Consider the following 15899-nt stretch of genomic DNA (forward strand, 5'->3'; position numbering starts at 1 on the left):
TGTCGGTGTCCATGTAGTTATATACATTTTTTTTAAAAGAGCCCCTGAAATTATTCTTAGGTGTGATCTTGCATACCCTCATGCCTCTATCTCAACAAATATTGCAGAAAAGGGTATTTTCACTGAGACAGTCTGTGAAGAATTATGTTTATAGAAGATTTTTGTAAGATGACAACATTGTACCATGTACACTATGAAATTTTAAGTAACAATGTTTTGCATCTACAAGGGATTTAAAGCAGAATGCAACCCTATTTAACAGTTTTGAAGTGCAATCCTCTTAGTGTTTAGAACCATGTGCATTTGTCTTGTGCTGTACATGGTCCAGGAGGGTTTAGGTTTGACTACCCAAGCTCACTTTTCTTACACCCAGCAGACATAAGCATCTTATTCTCCTGTAATTTAAGTTGCTTTTCACCTCAGCAAGCATGTTCCCACCTTGAGGAGCTAACTGCAAAATTCACAAGCTTATTGTGGCCTCAAATTTCGATATGTTCACCACTAAGTTGGAGCTAGAATGCATATTTTGATCTATGAAATCATTTAACACAGATTAAAATCTCTTCAAACTTGCTGCTAGGTATCATTAAGAAAACAAATGAAACGGCCACTGTTAGGTACACGTAGCCACACTAATTGTAGTATCATTACTGTAAAGTGCCAAAACATGGCAGATTGTGTTGGGGAGAAGCTGGAGTGGACCATCTCACGACCTAAACTGTTCACTAAACTTTTTCCTGCATCCTTCAGCTCAATTTATTTTTTGCACCACAACTTGTTGATAACGGTGTTGTGAGAGGGCAGCGGGGCAGCACCGGCCTTTGTGAATGTCGGGACCACCATTGTATCCCCATAATCCACGAGATTTAAGGATTCAGAAAGAAATTTGATGGAGAAGGAAAGGGAGTGAATTAGAGTCAAATCAGGTACGAAAAGTGAAACCGAGAGCGGGAAAGAAAGATTGAATTAAGAAGGGAAAAAAAGAGACAGAAATGAAGAGAATAAAAATTTAAAATGTAATATTTTACAAATCTCCAACAACAATTCACTACCTGAAGAAATGAGACTCCACAGTTTAAATTGTTCCCTTTCTAGGCCAGAAAGATTAATTGGCAATCATTAACATTGTTAAAAAGATACTTGCACTATTAATTACCAAACTTGACCTTCTGTGGCGTGTTTAATGGGCAATTACTGTGCACATCCAGCAAGTTCTTAAATAATGGGAAGGTTGAGGGCGAATGCTGCGAAGTAAACGGTGGAGTGGCATAAATCGACCAGCAAGTTCTGGAGATTCGCAACTCGCGCCATATTTCTCCATCTGCCGATTTGCATATTGATAACAGCATGCATCATTAATACACCATTATTTTTCCAGCCGGATCTGGCCCAATGTAGCCCAGCTTTGTTTTGACATTTGAATACCACAATATTGTAACTGATGGGCCCAATATCCACATCTGAATATCCTGCAAGTTTTGAATATACAAATAATACATTTCAGGCTTGCATCAAATTGGGCAAATGGAAATTATAACTTTCTGTTGTTGCTCTTCAACTGTTAGTAGCTAAGATGTGTGACTTAGGGCAAAAGTTAATGTTTCAGAAGTAAAAGGTAACTCTTAAACCTTCGAATCATGAGTGCCATTGGTTCATGCTTCATTTAGTATTAAAAAGGGCACAGCTTTTACTCTTGAATGCTTACATGTTATCTATGAAACAGCAGATGGATGAAGACACAGCTGCTGCTATCTTCTCTGTTCTTACTTCCCTGAGCTTTCCTCGGTTTAATGTTGACTGCTTCACAGGTTTAAGAAAACTGAACTTCTTAAAAAGTGTTTTAGAATGAATCATAGAATAGTTACAGCACAGAAGGAGGCCATTCGGATCATCAAGCCCATGCCAACTCAGCCGTCCTTTCCCCATAGCCCTGCAATTGTTCCTTCAGTGCTTATCCAATTTGCTTTTGAAAGCCACGATTGAGTCTGCCTCCATCACCCTTTCAGGCAGTGCATTCCAGATCCTAACCACTCGCTGCGTAATCATTTTTTGCTCATGTCACCTTTGGTTCTTTTGCCAATCACCTTAAATCTGCTCGCCTCGGTACACCTGCAGGACCTGTGATTTTTTTTTTCTTCAGCTGATCCCCACATAGTGACCGTGGCAACTCTAGGGCAGGCGGGAACAGCCAGACACACACAAGCCTCTTTGGTGAGCAGATTGTGATATTCGGTGATGTCTGCTTGCTTATTGTGAACTGATGATTTCCTGAGTTGCTTAGTAAGAAAGACAAATAATTGAGGTGGATCTTGGAAAACTTAGAGTACAGGTGCACTGGACAGATTGCTTTGAATTTCAAAGGGATGTTGGATTCAGTAAATTAGCATGCCTTTTGAAAATGAAGCCTGCCTTTCCTCGGCATGAGTGGTACGAGAACAGAGACACCAACACTGCCTGTTATAGGGGCTTAATAATTTAGCATGCACATGGCCTGAGTAACTTCTTAGGATTTCTTTCCCCCCATGTTTCCACTCCCTTCCCCTAAATTATTTGATACTTTGCTGACTACGTTTCCACGGGTATCGGCACATTTTTAGGTATCTTACTCGAGTCACCATTATTCATGTGTGAGCCTGGACAATGAGTGTCTGCGGGTTTTCAATTGAGGAGGTATCACCGATCCTATCCTCATCTGTCGTCTGCGCAAACAGCAAGGGTTTGAATAGTAATCAGAAGTGGGAACCCTAGCTTTAAAAAAAAAATTATATTTCCAATTTTTCCCTCTATCCAGGGCGCAGAAGAAAATAGTGATGCCCCTACTGGTGTGGTGATTGAGATCAGGTAGCTCAGCATAGACAGGGGACCTGGGTCCTCCCTGATCTGTGTGACTCAGCTGCTTGTAAACTTAATCAGCTGAGCCTTGTGTGCAACAACTTTGTTCATTTTAATACAAGGTCAAGTATAGGAGCACCACACTTCACTGAACTTCAGTCGAAGTTTCAAAAGGAAGATTAAAGTGTCTCAGATGCACAGTAATTGTTGCTGTCCAATTTCTGGCACTGTGTTTACTTTTTAATTTGAGTAGGTTTAAAAGCCTCTATAATGGAATGATGTTTTGTTTAATCTGTTTAACAAAAAAAAAAGCCCATGGGTGTGCTTTCAGTTGCTATTTAAAGAGAAGGCCTGATGAGGGAATTGTGCTGATACCAGCAACTAGTCATGCAAGCCTGGAGGTGTGGCCCTGTACCTGACATGCAGAAACAGAATAGAGCCCGAGCTTGTAACAACAAGAATGAGGCTATTCAAGCATTTTGTTTCTTCAAAAAAATGATACAGCATCTTACAATGTTGCCACTGAAATTCCATTTGGATTGGGGAAAAAAGTTACCACTAGATTTCACTTTTCTAGTCACCCCAGCACTGTTTAAAATATTTCTACAAATTGGAATGATTAATTCTTTGTGGTGTCGAAGATCCTAATCTTTAAACACAGCGTTAAATTTACTTGCAAGTTAAAGAGCTCATTTTCAGCAAAATGGTTCTATATTCAATATATGCAGAAAAATTCTTCTTCTGTGCCCCTGCAAAGCAATTGTGGCACCCCAATTATTGCTTCAGCTGATACCGGCCGAGCGATCAAGGCTGCACATTAATATCAACCAGGACCAGAAAATCAAGTTGCCAATTCCTATGAATTTTCATTATGAAAAAGTTCTGCAGACATGAAAAAGAATTTCAGAAATACTTGTGGAATAATCATTAGACAAACTGAGTGCATTTCAAGGGGCAAATTATTGCATTGAGGGTTATGAAAATCCTGGTGGTATGTGATGACCGAACACATTAACGTACTCGTAACATCAAGCACAGCAACTCTACGGGACGTACGAGGTGGTGAAAACAAGAGACGGAAATGGAACATTGCTGTCAATGTCAAATTTCATTTGAGCATTGCTTTTGTTTGGCAAATGTTCTGTTGTATGTGAATATCTACCCTATACCAATTTTCTTCCTCCTGAAGGCTCTTACTCATGCTTAGGTAGGGCTTCTCTAGGTAGAGGACCCTCCCTGGTACATCGCCTAGATGACTGGCTATTTATGTGTCAACCTAGGCATGGAGTATTAGCAGGCTTATATGACTGTGGGAGGTCGTCATATCTGAGCGTGATCCTGGCCTCACCTGAGATCCACACATACTTTTCTTTACTGGATAGCAGTTGGGAGCAGGAACACTGGCTCTTTCTTTTCTTCTGTGACCCCGACCCCCCCCCCCCAAATAGCCAGCTTCAGCTGATGTCGGCCAACACAAAACAGCAATCAAGCCTGCACATTAATATCAACCAGGACTAGAAAATTCAACTTGCCAATTAGTAAGACAGATTATTCATTTTTAAAACTTACTGAGCTGATGAACTGACTAATCAACGTTAATGACCTTTTCCGACCACGTGCTCTGTGATAAAGGAAGCCTTGCTAGTTGTAAGAAGTCAAATTATGTCTTGTGTGGAAAAAGTTTTTTTTTAGCTTTGGAAGTGTTCATTATTGCAAATAAGAGTTGCTTGAATGCTCGCTCTTTCAAATGCTTCTAAAGCCATCCCCATCCTCCCTCAGTGACTGCCTTCAGCCCAGTGTCCCTGCTTTGCACCTTTCGCTTCTTTGACACTGATCTACTCTTCGTTCCTCTTCCAAAATCCCTCACCATACTGCACCATCTTTTGGCTTTGTCCCTAACTCTTTCTGGCTGTTCTTTCTGTCTTGGTATTTATTTCTTCATCTCTAACATGCTCTGAGATGTCTTTCTGATTTAAGTTCTTCTGTACAGCTGCACAAATTGTGCTTCAAACTTGTTACCTTGTTTAGACTAGATATTCTGCAGTGAGTGTCTCACCTCCTGACTCCCCAAAGCCTTTCTACCATCTACAAGGCACAAGTCAGGAGTGTGATAGAATACTCTCCGCTTGCCTGGATGAGTGCAGCTCCAACAACACAAGAAGCTCGACACCATCCAGGACAAAGCCACTCCCTTGACTGGCATCCCATCCACCACCTTAAACAATCACTCCCTCTTCCATTGGCACACACTGTGGTTGCAGTGTATATCATCTACAAGATGCACTGCAACAACTCCCCAAGGCTTCTTCGACAGTACCTCCCAAACCCGTGACCTCTACCATCTAGAATTAGAAAGGGCAGCAGGCGCATGGGAACATCACCATCTTCAAGTTCCCCTCCAAGTTGCACACCATCCTGACTTGGCAGTATATCAGCATTCCTTCATTGTCACTGGGTCAAAATCCTGGAACACTCTACTGAACAGCACAGGGAGTTCCTTCACCACACGGATTGTTGCTGTAAAAGAAGGCGGCTCACCACCACCTTCTCAAGGGGCAGTTAGGGATGAGCAATAAATACCGGCCTTGCCAGCGACGCCCACATCCTATGAATGAATAAAACAAAAAGATGTATAATCAATATTCCAAAAGCAAATAATGTCTATTGAGTATAGCCTTTGTGATGGTGCGATATCGGAGGGAAAATATTTTCTCTTAAGTACTTTGGCATGAAATTAGTCCCTGAAGGTGGGTCTTGTTTATAGTAGAATCTATTTCGAACACCTAACTCGACATGAATACCTTGCTGAAATTGTGCGTTGCTTTGTTCTATTCATGTCCAAATGCTGAGCATGGAATAAAACCTTCAAGCAATTTTTAAATGGGATTATTAAAAATCAGGAGCAGAAAAAAATAATTCTGTCCTGTATTTAGAGCATATACCTTTAGAAAGACATTGCTTTGAAATTTCTAACTTGCAGAACAATAGTTGGATAGCAATATGGTAACTGCAAAATGCATAATTGAGTAATTCTTGATTTTATTTTTAGAACTATGGAGTCATTTTTTTTTAGAAGCCCCTTTCACCATCCCATCCCTTACAATTCTAGAAATCCTGAAGGATGAGCTCAGACTGGTTTTACTGGAATTAATTTGTTGCTAACCAACATAAGAAATAGGAGCAGCAGCAGGCCCTTTGAGCTCGCTCCGCCATTCAATAAGACCATGGCTGATCTTCTAACTCAACTCCACTTTCCTGCACTATCCCCATATTCCTTAGTATCCAAAACTCTTGTCGATCTCTGTCTTGAATCTAGTCAATGACTGAACATCCACAGCTCTTTGGGTTAGAGAATTCCAAAGATTCACAACCCTTTGAGTGAAGAAATTTCTCTTCATCTCAGTCTTAAGTGCCCAACCTTTTATTCTGAGACTGTGACCCTAGTTCTGGACTCCCCAGCCAGGGGAAACATCTTCCCAGCATCTACCCTGCCAAGCCCTTTAAGAATTTTATGGGCCGAAAGTTCCGGCCTCGCCGCGTCCGTACGGAGTGCGCACGGACCCGGCGAGGCCCCACAAAAGCCGGTTTTCGGGTTGCCGAAAACCAGCTTTTCCAATCTGTCCAGATTTCTCATGACAGATCCTCCGCATTCCTGGGAGAAGGACATCCGCGCGGGAGAGATTGGGCTATTTGCCCAACTCATGCCCGGTGAATGTACTTCAAAGTTTTACACCTGGTAAAAGCAGGTGCATAGCTTACTTTTACCAAGGTGACACTTTTAAAACATATAGGGCTGGATTTACGAGAAGTTTGCGACTGGGTTTTTGCTGCGATTTGACCCACCGCGGTGAAAAACCTGTTGCAAAACCCGGGTAAGATCCTCGGATACCTGTTTGCAGCGGCGTTTCCAAGTATCGCTGGGGAGAGGTGCGCCGACATGCAACGACGTGAATTGCGTTTGCGGCGGACTTTCAGCACTCCTGACCCGTATGCCGCGCCCAGAATTGCAACAGCCCTGCCAGCAGCAGTAAGTATGAAAACCTGCAAAAAAGGTAAGTTAAAGTTTTTAGTTTTTAATCCTTTTTCCGCGATTTGCTAGCTAAGGGTTTTGTGAATGATTTTTGCAATTTTTATTTTCCGCCCCTCCCAAGGCCCCTCTCACAGTGCTCCTGGCCCCGGACTAAATTTGACGAAACTTGGGTTTTTGCGTCGCGAATCCTTGTGCAGCGCCCCCAAGCCCTGCACAGCAAATCTAGGCCTCTGACTGGTATCCTACATTTCTCCGGGACCACCAGGTACTTTGGTAGATTTTTTGGGGTGAGAGACGTTCGTACGAAGGAAGCCTCCAACCGCAAATTTCCCCCCTATATGGTTGAGAGATCACCTCTCATTCTTCTAAACTCTAGGGAGTATTGTCTTGGTTTAACATGGATGGATGTGTCTGTCCCATTTAAGAGAACAACTGCACACAGAACAATTTGCTCCCTTTATTAGTAGCTTGCAGAAAATGTATGCACCACTGTATTTTTTAAGCTTCCAGTTTGGGTGCAAAGGATTGACTGCAGTGTGTAACTCAAATTTCTAAATGTCTTCTTGGAATTGGTGGCAAAATATGACTTTAAAAATTGTAGGAATTCATCTACGGTAAATAGATTTTTAGGCACAATCTAATAACTTTGAAGGTTTGTCAAGAAAAGACCAGTTTAATCAGTTAATCTACTTGTGTGCTATTTACAAGCCTCAGATTTGCTATCTATTTAGTTGAGACAGCTAAAAGTAACACCTAAAAGTATCATCATCATAGGTGGTCCCTTGTATTGAGGATGACTTGCTTCCACGCCAAAAAGGGATGAGTTCACAGATGTTTCATGAAGGACCTAATATTCCAGGTCCCGAACTACATGTTGAAGAGTGGAGGGTAACTAATGTAACCCCACTTTTTAAAAAAGGAGGGAGAGAGAAAACAGGGAATTATAGACTGGTCAGCCTGACATCGGTGGTGGGGAAAATATTGGAATCAATTAATAAAGATGTAATAGCGCATTTGGAAAGCAGTGATAGGATCGGTCCAAGTCAGCATGGATTTATGAAAGTGAAATCATGCTTGACAAATCTTCTAGAATTATTTTTGAGGCTGTAACTAGTAGAGTGGACAAGGGGGAGCCAGTGGATGTGGTGTATTTAGACTTTCAAAAGGCTTTTGACAAGGTCCCACACAAGAGATTAGTGTGCAAAATTAAAGCACATGGTATTGAGGGTAATGTACTGACGTGGACAGAGACCTGACTGGCAGACAGGAAGCAAAGAGTAGGCATAAACGGGTCCTTTTCAGAATGGCTGGCAGTGACTAGTGGGGTACCGCAAGTTTCAGTGCTGGGACCCCAGCAATTAACAATATACGTTAATGATTTAGACGAAGGAATTGAATGTAATATCTCCAAGTTTGCAGATGACACTAAACTGGGTGGCAGTGTGAGCTGTGAGGAGGCTGCAGGGTGACTTGGGACAGGTTAGGTGAGTGGGCAAATGCATGGCAGATGCAGTATAATGTGGATAAATGTGAGGTTATCCACTTTGGTTGTAAAAACAGGAAGGCAGATTATTATCTGAATGGTGACAGATTAGTAAAAGGGGAGGTGCAACGAGACCTGGGTGTCATGGTACATCAGTCATTGAAAGTTGGCATACAGGTACAGCAGGCGGTGAAGAAGGCAAATGGCATGTTGGCCTTCATAGTGAGAGGATTTGAGTATAGGAGCAGGGAGGTCTTACTGCAGTTGTACAGGGCCTTGATGAGGCCACACCTTGAATATTGTGTTCAGTTTTGGTCTCCTAATCTGAGGAAGGACATTTTTGCTATTGAGGGAGTGCAGCGAAAGTTCACCAGACTGATTCCAGGGGTGACAGGACTGACATATGAAGAAAGACTGGATCGACTAGGCTTATATTCACTGGAATTTAGAAGAATAAGAGGGGATCTGATATAAACATATAAAATTCTGACGGGATTGGACAAGTTAGATGCAGGAAGAATGTTCCCGATGTTGAGGAAGTCCAGAACCAGGGGTCACAGTCTAAGGATAGGGGGTAAGCCATTTAGCTCAGAGATGAAGAGAAACTTCTTCACTCAGAGAATTGTGAACCTGTGGAATTCTCTACCACAGAAAGTTGTTGAGGCCAGTTCGTTAGATATATTCAAAAGGGAGTTAGATGCGGCCCTTACAGCTAAAGGGATCAAGGGGTATGGAGAGAAAGCAGGAATGAGGTACTAAAGTTGCATGATCAGCCATGATCATATTGAATGTTGGTGCAGGTTCGAAAGGCCGAATGGCCTACTCCTGCACCTATTTTCTATGTTTCTATGTAAGATGTCTATGCGTGAATTTTTTAACCACATGGCTTGATAGAGCTAGGTCTTGGTCCAGTGGCAAGAATTAACCAAGATGACCGGAGACCAGCTATGCTGCACGGACTTAGTGCGCACACATATCGCAGTGTGGGCTGCCCCTGGGCCCTCTCCTCTGCTGGGCCCCGAACTCATGCCTCTGCTGGGCCCCGATCATTCGCCGCTTCTGCGCCCCATCTTCGCCGCTCCTGCTGTACCTGCCCACACTACAATCAGCAAGCTGGATCTTGGTGACGTCCAATCCAGTCGCCCTCTTCACAGCCATCGCTCTCCAGCAAGTGGTATGCTCGTTTGAAGGCCCCGACCTGCTGATGGTCCTTGCAGGTCCAGGCCGCCACGCCGGGGCATTCAAAGGAGCAGCATGCTGCCCGACTGGGCGTGGCAGCCCCAACCTGCAAGGACCTAAAAGTATATTAAGGAGCAGATAGCTGTTAAGAAATGTTACTGCAGGTGCAACGTCCCGAATCTGGGAACCCTCGGGACCGAGGCCGTTCCAGATTCCGTGTTTTTCTGGACTTTGGAATGACTTTCTGATGTCATGAATCCGGAAACACCTGAGCCCAGGTTCGGGTATTTTCGGATTTTGGAATGTCAAGGGCGGGGTGGGGGGGGCGGGTGGTGCTTGCGAGGAGCTGTTTGGACCACCGGCCAAGGTGATGAGGTCATCAGGCGGGGCCCAACCGAGGAGGAGCTGAGGTAAGGGCAACGGCGGTGAGGAGAAGGGGGCGGTAAGGTGAGGCCCGAGGTCAGGCAGCGGCAGGACCTCGATATCGGCGTGTTCAGATTCCGGACGACCCTGCCATCAATCGGTCAGGATTCTGGAACTCCGGATTTTGGACGCTGCACCTGTATTGGATTAAGGAGCTAATGCTCCCAACCTTATCAGGTACTTGTGAAAAGTGTGGGCAAGGTAGAGCATAGTTAAATATCTTGTACCTGAATCGTTAACATTTTTTAATTAGTTGTACATTGTGGAGTATAAATAGAATGTTTAAGTTTCTGTGAGAAAGATGCCGAATTAATTGTGTATTCACACATGGATACTGGCGTGCATTCATGAAATTACACTGCATCTTTTGGATCTCCTGTTGGAAATTCCCAGGAGTTTGGATCAGTTCTTTGTGGTCTGAATGTTTCAGCGAAGTACTACCTAAACTGGGGCTGAGACCCGGCAGGGGGAATTCGAATCCTCTGTTGCTTGATTTTTGTACAAGTTCTATTCCAGGTGTCATGGTACATCAGTCATTGAAAGTTGGCATGCAGGTACAGCAGGTGGTGAAGAAGGCAAATGGCATGTTGGCCTTAATAGCTAAGGGATTTGAGCATCGGAGCAGGGAGGTCTTACTGCAGTTATACAGGGCCTTGGTGAGGCCTCACCTGGAATATTGTGTTCAGTTTTGGTCTCCTAATCTGAGGAAGGACGTTCTTGCTATTGAGGGAGTGCAGCGAAGGTTCAGCAGACTGATTCCCGGAATGGCAGGACTGAGATATGAGGAGAGACTGGATCGACTGGGCCTGTATTCACTGGAGTTTAGAAGGATGAGAGGGGATCTCATAGAAAAAAATAAAATTCTGACGGGACTGGACAGGTTAGATGCAGGAAGAATGTTCCCGATTTTGGAGAGGTCCAGAACCAGGGGTCACAGTCTAAGGATAAGGGGTAAGCTATTTAGGACCGAGATGAGGAGAAACTTCTTCACTCAGAGTTGCTAACCTGTGGAATTCTCTGCCGCAGAGAGTTGTTATGCCAGTTCGTTGGATATATTCAAGAGGGAGTTAGATATGGCCCTTACGGCTAAAGGGATCATGGGGTATAGAGAGAAAGCAGGAAAGGGCTACTTAGGTGAATGATCAGCCATGATCTTATTGAATGGTGGTGCAGGCTAGAAGGGCCAAATGGCCTACTCCTGCACCTATTTTCTATGTTTCAATCACTGCCAATATAAGAATTTTGGGTTATGGACGTTGGTTGCATGGCATAAATTTAGCATTGTGCAAAGATGTTCAAACCTGTTTTTTAATTTTTTTTAACTTGGGACCATTTTGATAGTGCATACTTGAAATATAAACAGAAAATGCTCAACATTCAGCAGGTCAGGCAGTATCTGTGGAGAGAGAAACAGAGTTTCAGGTCGATGACCTTTTGCTGGAACTGGGTTAATGTGCATACTTGAGGTGGGTGGAGGATTTTTTCCCTAAATTCAGCACACCCTTGCATTTTAATCTTCACTAGGAAAATTAAGGTGTACCATTGGGGAAGATTCACTGAAACCCTATAAGAGCTATCATGTTAAACTGAAATACAATAAATTAATAGCTTTTAATGCAAAATAAACGCGTTCTTTCAACTGATTAGAAATACTGCACTAAAGTGTTTAAAATACAAATATTTCATTTCATTGAAAGTAGCACATTGCACGAGCCAACTCCAATAGCTTTGATTCACAATCTCAATGTGTAAAGACTTAGTGCAGGAGATTCTTGCATGTTAACTGGCAAGTGGAAGCTTGCCCATGTGAGGTACATGAACGTTTGAAGACATTTTTCCCCACTGTTGAGTCATTTGCTGGTATAATTGTGGTAATTGTTGCTTGCAATATCGGGTTCCTGAGCGCTTCAGCTATTTTGCTAACTGTTCCGTCCCTGTATCAATGATGACAAAAGATGAACAAATACATTGTTGTTGCATAAAGTGTTCCTGATCATGTGCAGGACTTTAACGATGGTCCTGTGCGTCACTGAGGCTCAGAACGTGTATGCTCTAGATTTATTACCATTCCATGCACTAAAACCATTTGCAGTGCTTGCTAAGTATTCTGATTTATACAGAACATATTTACTTTGCAGTGAGTTCATAGTATCAGCTGTGGTTCAGTGGGTAGTACTCTCACCTCTGAGTCAGAAGGTTGTAGGTTCAACTCCAGTGCAGTACTGAGGTACCGTCTTTTGGATGAGACATTAAACCGAGGCCCGTCTGCTCAAATGGACGTAAAAGATCCCATTACACTATTTCGAAGAGGATCAGGGGAGTTATCCCGGTGTCCTGGCCAATATTTATCCCTCAGTCAACATCATAAAAAAACACATGATCTGGTCATTATCACATTGCTGTTTATGGGAGTTTGCTTGTGTACAAATTGGCTGCGGCATTTCCAACATTACAACAGTCCGATGGTGGTGAAAGGCGCTATATAAATCCAAGTCTTTCATAGTATCAAATAATTTGCTCTTTTGAATTTATACCTTAAAAAGTATACTTGGATATTAAAGTTGAGCTGAGGATAGTAGTGATAGTTGCATTAAATACATGTGATGTTTCAGTCTTCATTCTGCATGTTTTGTATAGACCATCTATGTACAATAGCAAGGTTTATTTTACTGTATTAAACATTCAGATCTCTGTGTTGCTCTGTTCCCCAGTGAAAACTTGCTTTTTGCAGTAGTGCAAACTTAAATAATTCAAGTTACACTAGCCTGAGGGTTTGCTTGGTGGTCTCAGTGTTTTCAGCATTGCTAATTAATCAGCGCAATAGTATAAGGAATTTTTGAGAAGATTTACTCCTTGGTGTCAGTTATTTATAACTGCTTAAACCATTACTTAAGCTGGAATGTGGCTTGTTTAAATTTTGAGCCATATCACAGCATCATGCAGTGGTTTCTCGTGTACCATTACATTTATTTTTAAGCATTTTTAACAGTGAAGTATTCTATATTGTGTTTCTGCGAAAAATTTTACATCATTGAAGCATGTGTGTCATTTTTTTTATAGCAGTACATCAAAATTCCTGCTCCTAACTCAGACTGCCATAATGGTGTGCGCTGTTTTTCATTCTACTTGTCGACTGACAGCAAAGACAAGCCTCAAGCAAGCTTTGACTGCATCCACCAGTATGTTTCCAGGTAAAAAAATAAGTATAGTTGTTAAGGCATGATCTTGTATGCCACTATTGTGTCAAGCCAAGTTCCTTCTGTGAATCGAGCTAAGACAGATTACTCCAGTAAGTGCCAAGTGGAATTTTCGACTGATTTGTTTTGCAGGCTCCCCATGTTTCTTTTTTACTTTTTTGCCTCTTTTGTAGTCTTGTTGCTTCCATTGTCACAACAATTCTCAGTGGCCACTGCTTATTCTCTCTTTCTCCTTCTTGCACTCTCCCCCTTTCTCCTCAATGAAACCCATCAAACAGGTTAATTGTAACGCTGGAAATCATAATTTTCATTGCTAATTGTCATTTTTGGTCATGCACGCATGTTTGAATTTTCTTTGGTGTATTTAGAAAGGATCATGTTCCAAATGCGACAATTAAATATTAAACATTTTGTTAGTTTAATTGGTTATTAGTTGGAGGCACAGCTTTAGTAAATGTTGGTTCCCTAGAGGATGAGACTGGGGAATTAATAATGGAGAACAGGGAAATGGCAGACGTTGAACAAATATTTTGTATTGGTCTTCACAATAGAAGACACTAAAAACATCCCAATAGTGGATAATCAAGGGGCTATAGGGAAGGAGGAACTTAATACAATCACTATCACTAATGAAATGGTAAAATAATGGGATTAAAGGCAGACAAGTCCCCTGGATCTGATGGCTTACATCTTAGAATCTTAAAAGAAGTGGATGCATTGGTTGCAATCTTATCAAAATTCTCTGGATTCTGGGGCAGTCCCAGCGGATTGAAAAACGCAATTGTAACGCCCCTATTTAAAAAAGGAGGCAGACAAACAAGCAGGAATCTATAGATCAGTCTGCCTAACATCTGTCGTTGGGAAAATGCTGGAGTCCATTATTAAGGAAGCAGGACATTTGGAAAAGCATAATTCAATCAAGCAGAGTCAGCATGGTTTTATGAAAGGGAAATCATGTTTGACAAATTTGCTGGAGTTCTTTGAAGATGTAACGAGCAGGGTGGATAAGGGGGGAACCAGTGGATGTGGTGTATTTGGATTTCCAGAAGGCATTCGACAAGGTGCCACATAAAAGGTTGCTGCATTAGGTAAAAGTTCACAGGGTTGGGGGGTAATATATTAGCATGGATAGAGGATTGGCTAACTAACAGAAAACAGAGAGTCGGGATAAATGGGTCATTTTCCGGTTGGCAAACAGTAACTAGTGTGGTGCTGCAGGGATCGATGCTGGGTCCTCAACTATTTACATTCTATATTAATGACTTGGGTGAAGGGACTGAGTGTAATGTAGCCAAGCTTACAAAGATGGGTGGGAAAGCAAATTGTGAGGAGGACACAAAAAATCTGCAAAGGAATATTAGACAGGCTAAGTGAGTGGGCAAAAATTTGGCAGATGGAGTATAATGTGGGAAAATGTGAGATTATCCACTTTGGCAGAAAAAATAGGAAGCACATTATAATTTTAAATGGATAAAAATTGCAAAGTGCTGCAGTACAGAGGCACCTGCGGGTCCTTGTGCATGAAACACAAAAAGTTAGTATGCAGGTACAGCAAGTAATCAGGAAGGCATGGAATGTTGGCCTTTATTGCAAGGGGGATAGAGTATAAAAGCAGAGAAGTCCTGCTACATCTGTACAGGGTATTGGTGAGGCCACACCGAGAGTACTGCATACAGTTTTGGTCTCTATTTAAGGAAGGGTATACTTGTATTAGAGGCTGTTCAGAGAAGGTTCACTAGGTTGATTCCGGCGATGAGGGAGTTGACTTATGAAAAGTTGAGTAGGTTGGGCCTATACACATTGGAGTTCAGAAGAATGAGAGGTGATCTTATCGAAACATATAAGACAAGGTGGATGCAGAGAGGATATTTCCACTCATAGGGGAAACTAAAACTAGCGGACATAATCTGAGAATAAGGGGCCGCCTATTTAAAACTATGAGGAGAAATTTCTTTGAGGGTTGTAAATCTATGGAATTCTCTGCCCCAGAGAGCTGTGGAGGCTGGGTCATTGAATATATTTAAGGCGGAGATACAGATTTTTGAGCGATAAGGGAGTAAAGGGTTATGGGGAGCGGGCAAGGAAGCGGATCCGAGTCCATGATCAGATCAGCCAGCTCGAGGGGCCAAATGGCCTACTCCTGCTCCTATTTCTTATGTTCTTATTTTTAGTGGTGTTTTAGTGGGATACCTAATGTAATTGTCACTGTGGCTTCCATTGAGGGTTTGTGATTGAGGTGGGGGGGATCGTTGAACTATATATAAATCTGGATTCTTTTTGAATTGTATTACAGTGCTACCTTGTTAAATTGTGTTCCTGTTCACAGTTGTGATCTTTCTTCACTTCCCCCCCCCCCCCCCCACCCCCCAAAAAAAAACTATTGTGGGGGAGGAACTTAACACAATCACTAAGGAGGTGGTACTCAGGAAGATAATGGGACTAAAGGCAGATAAATCCCCTGGACCTGATGGCTTGCATCCTAGAGAAGTAGCGGTAGGCATTGTGGATGCATTGGTTGTAATTTACCAAAATTCCCTGGGTTTTGGGGAGGTCCCAGCAGATTGGAAAATAGCAAATGTAACGCCCCTATTTAAAAAAGGAGGCAGACAAAAAGCAGGAAACTAGACCAGATGGCCGAACATCTGTGGTTGGGAAAATATTGGAGTCCATTATTAAAGAAGCAGTAGCATGACATTTGGAAAAGCAAAATTAGGTCAGGCAGAGTCAGGATTTATGAAGGGGAAGCCATGTTTGA

The 15899-nt window shown here is 42.4% G+C and overlaps 1 protein-coding gene across 1 annotated transcript in view; it reads left to right on the top strand.

The window, feature by feature from the left end:
• The window catches only part of LOC139227513 (RNA polymerase II elongation factor ELL), a 96373-nt gene that overhangs the window by 27151 nt on the left and 53323 nt on the right, over nucleotides 1–15899 (top strand). The window contains exon 3 of the mRNA XM_070858295.1: nucleotides 13008–13138. Coding sequence (XP_070714396.1) covers nucleotides 13008–13138 — 131 coding nt within the window. The remainder of the gene's footprint in view (nucleotides 1–13007; nucleotides 13139–15899) is intronic.

This window comes from Pristiophorus japonicus, chromosome 17 (assembly GCF_044704955.1).
Source record: "Pristiophorus japonicus isolate sPriJap1 chromosome 17, sPriJap1.hap1, whole genome shotgun sequence".
In the NCBI taxonomy this organism is placed as follows: domain Eukaryota; kingdom Metazoa; phylum Chordata; class Chondrichthyes; family Pristiophoridae; genus Pristiophorus; species Pristiophorus japonicus.